This window comes from Ovis canadensis, chromosome 2 (genome assembly GCF_042477335.2).
Source record: "Ovis canadensis isolate MfBH-ARS-UI-01 breed Bighorn chromosome 2, ARS-UI_OviCan_v2, whole genome shotgun sequence".
Lineage (NCBI taxonomy): Eukaryota > Metazoa > Chordata > Mammalia > Artiodactyla > Bovidae > Ovis > Ovis canadensis.
In genome coordinates, this window is record NC_091246.1 from 145,556,190 (window position 1) to 145,568,637 (window position 12,448).

The 12,448-nt window shown below is 37.7% G+C and overlaps 1 protein-coding gene across 1 annotated transcript in view; it reads left to right on the forward strand.

Moving 5' to 3' along the window:
* Positions 1-12,448, forward strand: part of LRP2 (LDL receptor related protein 2) — a 182,435-nt gene that overhangs the window by 92,114 nt on the left and 77,873 nt on the right. Inside the window, exons 27-33 of the mRNA XM_069577240.1 lie at positions 210-418; positions 1,299-1,483; positions 2,486-2,714; positions 3,345-3,519; positions 5,126-5,248; positions 9,853-10,019; positions 10,743-10,886. Of these exons, the coding sequence (XP_069433341.1) occupies positions 210-418; positions 1,299-1,483; positions 2,486-2,714; positions 3,345-3,519; positions 5,126-5,248; positions 9,853-10,019; positions 10,743-10,886 (1,232 nt within the window). The remainder of the gene's footprint in view (positions 1-209; positions 419-1,298; positions 1,484-2,485; positions 2,715-3,344; positions 3,520-5,125; positions 5,249-9,852; positions 10,020-10,742; positions 10,887-12,448) is intronic.

Below are 12,448 nucleotides of genomic sequence, written 5' to 3' on the forward strand. Positions count from 1 at the left end.
TGTAATTCAAGGATGAAATTTTGAAAGCTTACTTTCAGTACTTGTGAAAATCAGCTATTAAGGTAACATCATTCTTATAGGAGTTTTTGTTTCTTTTTCCCCATTACTCTAGTTTGGAATGGCATCTTCTTTCTTTTATCAAAGGTATTGCATCAAATATTGTTGTTTCTCCCATAATCGTTGACACTTCGTATTTTCTTCTTGGACAGAATCTCAAAGTCTGTTACTGGTGGCGAGTCAGAGCCAGCTTGTTGCTGGCAATATGACCCAGAATGGGTATTTTGTCTACCCGGTTATCCAACACGGTTCTCACATTGTGGCTGTTGATTTTGATTCAGTCAGTGGTCGTATCTTTTGGTCTGATGGAACTCAGGGTAAAATCTGGAGTGCGTTTCAAAATGGAACAGATAGAAAACTAGTAAGTACATAAGTACATGTCTACTGGCCTTTGATCTGACTAGTTCCCCAGTCTCAGGTCTGTTTGCTGTTAATCACCAGTGAGAGAAGGTCCTACCTTATCTTAAGTGGTTCTCATGTCTCCCTCTGGGCTATTCATACTTAAAAGCCCTGGATGTTCCTGACTCCTATCTGATGGGATCTGAAGGGAGAGACTTGAATCTGAATACCAGGCTATATGATACAGAGACCTCATTGCATCTTGGAAGTCCCTTCTGCATTTTTTTTTTCCTAGTGGGTAAAAAACAAGGGAGACACAGGGGAGGTTGCTTTTCTTTCTTTTGTCTTTTAAAATTATTTTTTTAATTTGTTATTTCTTTTCTATCATGGTTTATTATATAGGATAGTGAATATAGTTCCCTGTGCTATATAATAGGACCTTGTAATTGAAGTTGCTTTTCTTAGCTTTAATTCAGTTATGTTTCTTGATCAGTATCCCAGAGTTTCAGTTTCTTCATCCTTGGTGGTTATGTTTCCTCTGCCCCTTAGAACTTTATTTTGTAATTGTTGGCTCTCAATCAATAAAGGCATTACTTTTGCCATGAGAACACTGTAAAGTTTCATAGGGTGGCCAACTTAGCAAATGGATACAGTTTTTGTTTAATTGAAAAAATTCTGAAATCAAAACTCCACACTAATCCAACAATAGAGTATTCAATTCTGCACAATCTTGTAGCTTTTCCCTAGAAAACCCTACTGTTTCTACATGGGAAGACCACATTTTCTAGTCCTCACATGAAAGCATAAGACAAGTTAGATGATGCCTTATTCTCAATTTTCATTTTATTTCTATGTTTGGATTATTTCTTGAGAGGTCACTTATTATTCACTTTCGTCTTTAGGTACTTGACAGTGGTGTCAGCATGACTGGAAATATTGCAGTCGATTGGATAGGACGCAATCTTTACTGGACAGACATTTCCCTGCGAACAATTGAAGTCGCGAAACTGGATGGGAGCCGCAGGACTGTGCTGCTTAGTGAAAACATAACAAATCTAGGGGGACTAGTAGTAGATCCCAGAGCTACGTAAGACATTTTTTTTTTCTTAAATATCATGTTGCCTTAACATTGTATGAGAAGAAATAACAGTAACGTGATATGGCTAATACTCATATCACAGCATTTTAAATGATCCCTTGTTTAGACGTCTCTATATAAATGTTAGCCATACAGCTAGTTGTTGCTGTCTTCCTTTATCTGAATAGCCTTCATAAAGTACACAAGAGCAATCGATTGTTCACTTAAATGAAAGATCACGTTACTTTTTAGCTTGCAGGTATATGATGAAGTCTCTAACAAATGCCAACAGTAAAACACTTCATATTTACACAACCAAAAGCCAGGTTTTCTTGCTTCAGTTTCATATTGTTTACTACAACTTCCTTTTAGGTCATGTAAGGAGATTTTTGCCTCCTGGCCTTAAAGGAAAGAAGAAATTCTCTCATGCTTAGAAATCTTTGAGGGCTTCTTTCCTTGAATTTCCTTAGATTGTCTTCTGCAGGAAGATGAGTTTAGACAAATTATGTTCAATGCAGTGTAGACGTGCTAAATATTGTACAGTATTACACACCAGTGAAATTTATGATGAATCTGATGATGAATAACGACTTTCTTAAAAATGACAGGGTAGATAAACAAGGACAGATAGACTTTTCTAGATCAACTGTATGTGGATTGTATGGAAACACAAATCAGCATGGAGACACTTCAGTGTGTCCCACTGTACTGCATGTTTTATAAATGTTATAAAAACACCCAGATGGCTTGTGATTGCGTTATGATTGCAGTTTTACTTTGTGACATAGTAAGCTCTTGCATATACTCTAAACTGAAGATGTGTTATTTTAAGCAGAGCATAAACATGATATTCTACTATTTATTTATTTTTATTTCATTATTTTTTTATTTTACTTTACAATACTGTATTGGCTTTGCCATACACCCACATGAATATTCTACTATTTAAAATGACAATTAGTTTCCATGTAGAAACATGTCCTGTCTGATTGGTAACTCGTTTCTTTTCAGTGACCGCGTGATGTTCTGGTCTGACTGGGGCAGTCACCCTCGCATTGAGCGAGCTAGCATGGATGGCAGTCAGCGCACCGTCATTGTGCAAGAGAAGATCTACTGGCCCAATGGATTAGCTCTCGACTACCCCAATAGGCTACTCTATTTCATGGATGGCTATCTTGATTTCATAGACTTTTGTCACTATGACGGAAGCAACCGGAGGCAGGTGATAGCCAGTGATTTGGTAAGTTGGTAGCAAAGAAAGGAAATTAAAGTAAGATCATGGTTTAGCAGGAAGCATATGGAGTAAAAGAAAAGTAAGAAATTCACTTCTGTGTCATAGACATCCAGAAAATATCAACAGGAAGGAGGGCTGGTCCATCTTTTTTCACAGAAAATCATTATTCTTGTTCATGGTCCAGGAAGGATTAATAGCTTGTGTGATTTAGTTGATCTGTTATTTAGCTGATGCCAATCTGTTGTTTCCATGTAAATAATGATTTAATTATATGTAAATTCCTCAATGAAATCATAGTTTGTTGCATATTTTGTATTTTTATTCAGGAAATTCTGGTGAATTTATTTTCACAAGTTAAATGCAAAAATGAAGAAAAAATATATTTCACTAAAGAGCTTTTGAATCCTTCAGAGTAAAGATGAAGGCTAAATGACAAAGGTCCATGAAAGTATTTTTGATTTGTCAGTGGGATATAGGTCAAGAAGTATATTTTTTTCTATCTCTTGAGCAAGGATTTGGCTATGTCTTTATTAAGTGAAATGCTAAAGGAAACCATCTTCTTGGGTAGGTATCCCTTCCTACTTTGTTCATCTTAGTTTTTATGTCTAGGTCTCACTGTTCTCTTCTGCTTCACAGATTCTGCGCCATCCTTATTCCCTAAGTCTCTTTGAAGATACTGTGTACTGGAGTGACCGTGCTACTCATGAGGTTATGAAAGCCAATAAGTGGCATGGGGGGAACCAGTCAGTGGTGATGACTCTTCACCAGCCTCTTGGCATTGTTGTGGTTCATCCTGCAAAACAACCAGTTTGTAAGTGATAGACATATCTTTCCTGGGTATAGCTTGGAAAACATTGATTCTGGGAATGTAAAATGTGAAATTCTGCAGACTCATTTGTTTGGACAGTGTATTTCCATGATTTTTATTTTGTCATGGAAAACACCAATCTTTTTTGTCTCTACATACTCAAAGTCTCCCTGGTTTTTTTCTCTCACTTGCTCTTGCCACCCTGGGCTTCACTGGACTTCCTTTCGGTGCAGAAGCATATCAGGCTTCTTCCCATCGCTGAATGTCTGCACTGGCTCTTCCCTCTGCCCTGGGTGCTCCTTGCCCAGATCTCTGAGATGCTCCTTCTGCTACTCTCAGATGGTCCTTGGTGCCTTCATTCTCTCAGATAGCTCTTGACCATCCTATCGAAAATGGCTCTCTCTTTCATAATTCTTCTGTTCTTTGTTTTCACATTCTGAAGTCACACAATTTATGAGTTTAGTTCTGGTTCCCTTTGTCATAATAACGGCCTCATGTTCACAGTATTCCCAGTCTCCTGCATTGGCAGTTAGGTTCTTTACCACTAGCACCACCTTGAAAGCCTGTTTGGCTTTACTAGGTTTTGAGTGAACGAATGGATTACTGCGTCTAACAAAGTGTATGTAATGAGAATATATAAGATCTAGAGAATATCCTATCAGCACAGGATGCACACCAAATCTCTTTACTTCAAGGAATAGGAACACAACACAAAGATGTCACCAATTAAAAAAAAAGAAAGATTATTACCGAACCAGAACTTTCACAACAGTAGGTAAGGTCACATAGAGAACACAACTTGGTTTCATTTAACGTAAAAAGATCTTTTGGGGGTCAGCCAAGGAGACACATCTTATGTAGCATCAAATTTCTACTTCTAAGCTCTGGGTTACTCAGGGGCTGTTTGTTCATAATCCCTTTACAGACTGGATTGATCTGTGACCTTGGGTAAGTCATTCTTCTCTCTTATTCCTCTTAAGAACCGTATGTTGAAAGATGATGTTGGGGAAGGGTGAAGTAGTTAAGGGCAAAAACCGAGCTAGCCAAGGTAACTTATATATTTGGGTATCCAAATATTGGAGACCTCTGGGATTACATTTTTTAATTGAGATATAATTGACAAATGACATTGCATTTGTTTTAGGTGTGCAACATAATGATTGGATATTTATATATATTGTGAAATGATCAATGCGAGATTAGTGAACATCCATCACCACATATTTTTCTGTGATTAGAACTTTTAGGATCAACTCTTTAGTCTTCATGCTGTACATTACATCCACAAGACTTCTTTATGTTGTAACTGGAAGTTTCCACCTTTTGACCACCTTCACACTTTTTTGCTACCTTGCATTCCCTGCTTCTGGCAAGCACCAATCTGTTTTTCATTTTTTAATTTAGATTTCATATGAAAATGATATCATTATACCCTCCAGGTCTGTCTATGTTGTTGCAAATGGAGTATTTTCTTCTTTTTTTGGTGGCTGATTAATATTTGATTATATGCATGTTTATATACACACTCTATCCTCTTTGTCCATTCATTCTGTTCACTTTAATGTGGGCAGTTCTCCATTCACCTGGTTTTCTTCTCTTTGTATTACAGCCTCAAATCCATGCAGCAATACCCAATGCAGCCATCTGTGCCTGCTTTCCTCAAAGAGCCTTTACTCCTGTGCTTGTCCTTCCGGGTGGAGTCTTTCTCGTGATTCTGCGACTTGCGTGAGAGGTAGAGTATGTCCTTTAAGTACACTCTGAAGGTGGAACTTGCCATCGAACTCTAAGGCACTTGCTGATGGAGTGTGTGCTGTTTCCTCTGATCAGCAGTTATCTGTGGGGTGTGTGCCGTATGGGGTGAGTTAATTGAGCACCATAAACAAAAATTGATTTACAATCAACCATATACAGAACCTCCATTACAAATGAGTTGTAATTGAAACATAGTTTCTATATATGGAGCCACTATTACGTGTGCCTGAGGTTCAGCATTCTTTAACCTCAAACTTTTTCTTACCTGGTTATAGGCAGGCAAGCTGTGATAATGGGAAGTTCCAGATTCTGCATTTAGAAATAAAAATCGTGGGTATTTGTGGATAGTTATCTCATTTAAAAAAATATTTATTTTTATTTATTTGTTTGGCTGTACTGGGTCTAGCTGTGACACATGGGAGTTTTTAGCTGTGGCATGTGAACTCTGCAGCATGTGAACTCTGCAGCATGTGAACTCACAGTTGCATGGCATGTGGGATCTAGGTTCCTGACCTGGGACCAGACCTGGACTCCTGCATTGAGTGTGTGGAGTCTTAACCTTGGACCACAAGGAAAGTACCTCCTTGTTTCATTTTTTATTCTCATAACCAGTAGTCAATAAAGAGTGTTACAGTACGGGTGTTCTGACTCCAGTTTCAGTACCTTTACTATTTATTATTTTAAGGTGCTCTAAAAATGAGACTTTTCTTTGTATGAAATACTTTGAGTGATTATTTGAGCAATTTATTCTTCATCTCATCCTAGATATCTTACTGGGTTGATTGAAGAGTATGTGACTATTATACTAAGTACTTTAGGGATCGAGAAAGGAAGGATAAGATATAGTCAATCCACAAAGGGAATTTCTAAGAAATCATTTTCCTTAAAAATGATTAAAGAGGCTTAAAAATCTAAAGAGGCAGTATAAACAAGTTTCTTTCACTACTCAGCGAAGAGGAGTAAACATATTTTCATACTGATAAAAATGGCTGTGGACAAGTTAAAAGTAAACGTTTAATGGTGAAAAATTCCTAAATTAAGAGAAAAGTAGTCTTAATCCTAGAAAAATTTAGTTCTCAAAAGGAAAATATATTCCTGAATCCAGGAAATTTATGGTGTTTACAGGATATACAGATGCAAGGTTACTGAAAATTTAATTCCATCAGCATGTAATATTTTGCAGTGATACTTTTGTGATGAAAGATTTTAATTATTGGTAATGCTTACAAAGGGATTGGCATTTGCAATGTTTCTTCAGAGATTTATTCTGAACCTAATCCTTGTTGACATTGTTTAATTTAGTGTGTCCTCAGAGTCTTTCAGCAGAAGATTAAACGGGGCTATAGACATTCTTTGTATAAAACATTCTTTCACCACGGAAAGATTGTTGAACTGTGCCTTGGGGATTGGTGTCATCTACATTACTATCTGATAGTGATTGATAAGTGTCAACCCTAAAAAATACCTTTTCTTATTTCACAAATAATTCCACTAGTGGTTTCCCATGGACTGATTTTTACTGAGGTGGAACTTTTTCAACATTTTCCAACAGGCTTCTGAGCACCAGTTGGGTTACTGAGTGCTAATATATGTGAACTAAAAAAAAAAAATTGCTTTTTTTTTCAACAAGAAGCTTAGAAGACAACATTTATAGATGAAAATAGTCTATTTAAATATTTGATCACCTTTAAAATTTTGTCTGTCCAATGTCTAGAATATCTTTGGAAGTTCTTGTATAAGATTAAGTGAAAAAGCACAGATTGTTTAATATTGGCTATATATTCATAAAATCATGCATTAAAAAAATCTGGAGGACAGGATACACAAATGTCAATAGTGCTTACTGTTGGGAAGGGAGATTATGGAGTATTTCTATTTTTTCCTAATTTTATGTTATAAAATTTTAATGGGAGAGCTTTCTCTATATAAAATAGCTTTTTTATTATTTATCAAATATGTTCTTCAAGTGCCAAAAAGCCCCCCAAACTCAAACCATTTTCCCAGCACCCCCTAATATTAAGAGCTGCACATCCAAAATAGGGTTGTATAAGGTCTGACTCTGGGAGGAACTATGCTTGGGAGTCATAGATGCCACCTCTAATGACAGCATAAATTTTTCATTCCCGACGGTTGTCTTTTCACTTCTTTGCTCTGCTAACACTAATCTTAATTCTTAATAAGATAATGACATGAAAAATAAAAATGAGGACACTTTCTTTTCTCCTGATCTCCTTTCCAGCCAACGGATGCTGCTGTGCCTACTCTTTCATGGTCATGGTCCATATCCTCTGTCTGGCCCCCCAGAGTCCAAGTTCCTTGAGGATAAACCCGATTCCTTCACATATGCCCATGGCACACAGTGTCACTCAGGGAATGTTGAATGGATGACAAGCCTTTCAGTGTCATTTTTTGTTTATTTTCCATTCATGTGTTTTTCACATGTTTATGCCTTTATTGATATGGAGAGTTATAAAATTAGTCCTTTTTTCTTTGCCACAGAGCACTTTTCATGCACCTTCCTATGCCACCTGCTGTCTTGGTGGTCACTTCTGCCAGTGCAGCGTTAAATGATACCCCACCTCTAATCTATGGCCCGCAAATGCTCATTGGTTGTAAACCCTCTCAAACACACCCACAGTAAACAGACGGAGGTGCTGAGACCTATCCCTAGGGAGGAGAATTGGCTGAAGGAGTAGCGCTGGAGGAAGAGCTTATTAGAGGAGGAGTCCGGGAGGCCCATGTTTGGTGGATGAAGATTTTTCAGCCTTAAACAGTGCTTTAGTTAACAATTCTTCCAATTAAGCAAAAGAAAAATTACCCTAAAAAGAGCAGAATCAGATTTTGAGTAAGTAAAAATTCCCCTGTGAAATTGAGAAATATTTCTTATTTCTCTGAACTAATGAACATTTATAATATATAATTAATTAATCATTAAATATGATCTCAGAATAATTTCAGGGTACATTTGAAACTCATAATTTTTAATTTCTGTATTTAAATCAAATGTATTCAGGAGTGATTTGATATTCAATCAATAGTACCCAACATGTACTTTTTGCAGAACAGTGATTAAGAACATAGGTTTTAGATTCCAAGTGACCTTGGTTATTTTGCAACAACCACAAAAGGCTTTAGGGAGAGAAATTAAATGAATAAGAATTTGTTTGCTGCATATTGTATAGCATGCATTCTCAATAAATGAGGATTGCTATTTTGATTATTGCAGTTGTTCAGAAAAGAGGAAAAGCAGCTGAGCTAGGCAAGGCTTGGGAGTTAATCTCATTGCATTGTTTCCTGCAAGAGTTGCATAGCTGTGGGAGGCTCCTTGGCCTCAGTTGTTTCTGAAAACAGCATTGCTGGTTGCTGTGAAAGACTAAATGCTATATATTGTAGTACTTTTCAGGAATAGTTGCAAATTTCAAATCTGTACTAGGTTAATCAATTGAGTCAATTCATTTCTCAGTAATGGAAATGTCAGGTACAAGGAAAAGCTAATCGGATGTAAAAGAAAGTAAAGAAAAAATTGTCAAAATAATCCTGCTGAAGATGCAAAGCTTCCCAAATGATCAAAATAATGCAAACACCATTTTTAGCCCATGAAGATTATGCAGTAATTAATCATTTTATACTTTGTCTTAATAGGTGATGTCTTAATAACACAAACTCACATTTCAAAGTTTTCCTTTTCTCACAGAGGAATGATAATAAAACCCTACTCATGAACTTTATTAGTTTTTTCATAATGGGCCTACAGTCTGGAGAAGATGATCTCTGAGAAAGGGACCTCTATCTATTAAAGAGCCTACGTAAAGTGACAGTTTAAATAAGATATTATGAAGATGTTTAAATTGCAATGTATAGATACTTTTGAGAACTTCAGAAGACACTCTACATATTTACTTATCTGTGCATCCATTTATTCATGTATGGGGTCATTCAGTTAGCAACTATTTATTAGACAACTATTCCAAGCTCTGGGGACATAATAGTGAGTAAATTGAAGGGGGTCACTGCCCTTTGGGAGTTAGAATCTAATGCAGAAGATAGACATTAGTCAAACAATAATTGGTACAGTTATAAATTAGATTTACTTAGTAATTAGACCCTTTCATAAACACTAGGCAACACTTTGTGGTATTATTTTCTAAAAATACTTGAAACTAATGAACTGCCATTCACCAAGAAGAGACTACAAATTTTCTTTTGCCCCAAAATGTGAAAATCCAACTCTCCCTTGCCTGAGTCATTCTGCATCTAGAAATGGAAGAACTTCTTGTCTGTGACTATCCAAACATGGATAGTTTAGCAGTGTGAATAAGGAATTAATGAAGTTTAAGGTAAATACTGATCCACCTTGGGTGATTCCAGAAGTCTTTTATGTGAAATTGGTGATCTGGTGACCCAACTACCCACTGAAACCCAATGGAAAAACCTGAATTTTCTGGTGAAGTATCTATCATGCATTATAATTATTGCCATGATCCTTCGGTGGCATTTTATCCTATCAAATGGTAATAATCCTTTGCCTCTGTTAGTCTAAATATCTGGGATATAATTTTGAGTGATATTCTGTTATTTTCACAGATGATCAAGCATTCCTAATAGTTGTAAGAAACAGTATAATTTTTGGAATTTCCCTTAATCCTGACGTGAAGACCTTTGATGGTATGGTGCCCATATCAGGGGTACGCAATGGTTATGATGTTGCAGTTGATTACTCAGAGCAATTCATCTATTGGCTTGAAAATCCAGTAAGTTTCGAATAACATTCCAAGTAGGTAGCTTGTTCTTGAAGAGCCTACCTTCACGGAGGCCTTCTTACATTTTTGCTTGCGGGTGTCGGGGTGGGAATGACCCATACAGAAATTAGTTTAACACTAAGCCTTTTTAAATTCAGTGAGGGACTTCAATGGGAAGTTGGCCTGGAGCAAAGACCCAATAATAAAGACGTTTAAGCTCTTGGGTGCATTTATTCATTCATCAAGTATTAAGTGACTACTACTTTCCCTGCAGCGAACTGGCTGCTTCCAACTGCAGAGTACATGCTAAGAGGAAGCAGTAACCAGGTTTGTTCTTAAGCTTTAATCTAGTGGAAGATATTAGACCAACATAAGAATGATCTTCACTTAAGACCAAAGGCAATAATTCCCTAAGGGAATTTCAGGAAAACATCTGATGTGGCTGCTGTGGCCTTCACTCAGAATCTTTGTCTCTAGGAGAAAAGAGAACATTCCTCCAACTTCCTTCCCACTGGGACTCTTTCTTTACCTATTAGGGAAGAAACCTGTGAGAATGGGGAAGGGGCAAGGAGAACATGAATGGTTCAGTGTTGCTGGCATTAGTGTTTTACACAGTGAGCCCACCCAATGGCGCTGGCACTTTGCATTTCTTCCACGCGTGAAGTATCTTAAAGCCACTGCAGTGAAGAAGCTGTGACCTTCAAACAGCTCACCATTCCTTGTCTTTCTCACCAGGGTGAAATTCACAGAGTGAAGACAGATGGAACCAACAGGACAGTGTTTGCTCCTCTGTCAAGTCTGGGGGCTTCTGCGAGCCTGGCCTTAGACTGGCTATCAAGAAACCTTTATTTTACCGATCACGTGACTCGATCAATTAAGGTAGTAATTCCGTAAAACTATTGACACAAACACTGGTTTCTGATTCATGTAAAATTTCAGGAAATGCTGTCATATGGAGGAAGGGAAAAGGGATATTAGTAATAGTTCTCTGAAGACAAGGAGAAACCTAAAAGCTGAAACTTTCTACTGGGCTATTTTGTCTCCACCTGAGTATCAATGGCAGCCTGTTAATAATTTAATAAATAACAATTTATTAAAATGTATACAAAGATAAATAAAAATTATGTAACAAATTCAGTGGAAAGGGAAGCTTATAGTAAGCAAGGCCCATTTTCATCATCTTTCCCCATCAAGTATCCAATGCTATTTCAGTTCTAAGCCAAATTTATAGATTGCCATTGTTCTAAGATGGAAATCTATGACTCTAACAGTGAAACAGAAAGTAGAAACTTGATTCTAATTCCTTTGATGCTTTCCTTAGTGAGATAAGTGTTCTTTTCACTCTAATTCCCAGAAGAAATTCTATAGGGGCACAAGTATGAAATCACATGAAGTAACTCAGAGGTAACTTGACTAGTGTTGGTTTACTCCAGTCTGGGATGAGGTTAAGACATGTGAGGGATATTAATTCAGAGTGAGAATGAGAATTCCTAATGCAAAGGGGCAGTCTTGGGAATGTGACAGTAAGATGACAGTCCACTGCTCTGGATGAAGCATCAGTTAGTCGGTTCTCTTTGGGACATTCAGAAAGATTGATGTTAACAATGAGGAAGCTGCACAGTAGCCTTCCTCAGTAGCCTCCAGTAGCCATCCAAACCTTACAACATTGCTGAGGGCCAACATGAGCAGTAAACGGTCACGGTGACAGGGATATTCACTGTATGTACTCAGTATCCTAATCTCAGGCCAAGTAGAATCAGCAGCTCCTAACATGAAGGGAAACTTGGAGGCTCATCTGGTTCAAGCTCTTCATTTGGTAAGAATGTTAAGCCCACAGAAGTCAGCTTCACTACCCTGATTCCGGGAGGTGGGGTAGGAAGGGGTGGGTGGTCTGATTTTGCCTTGTTGTAAACCACGAGTTCAGCAGTCCATCCTGCTTCGACCCCCTTGGACAGTGACAGAAGGTATTTTGCACAACTTCAACTAAAAATATCACTGGCCCAAGACAAGGCAATATGTACTGCCCAAGACCTTTAGTACCAAACTCACATTCTCTAGAGGCCACTCAGGAGAGTACAAAACTGGCTTCTTTCCAAATGGCAATTAATCTGCTCCTGTTTTGTAAAGAGGGTCTTCTCTTGTGGACTGATAGTCTTTCAAGAGCAGGGCACTTGTCTCCTCCATCGGAGTTAGATAGCACCAGTTGAAGAACTGAGTATGTGTGTGTGCGTGTGTGCATGTGTGTGTATTGGTGAGGCTACTTTAACCATGGAAACTTAAATTGTGCCCCAAATGCAGCAAGGTCCAGAGGAAAGAAAGCTTGCTGTGGAGTCCTGGCTTCGAGTCTGGCTTGTTTGCTCATTTGTCCATTCATTCAACAAACACTAGTAAATGCTTTCCATGGATCAGTGCCATGGTTGTGTGTATGTTCAGTCAGTCAT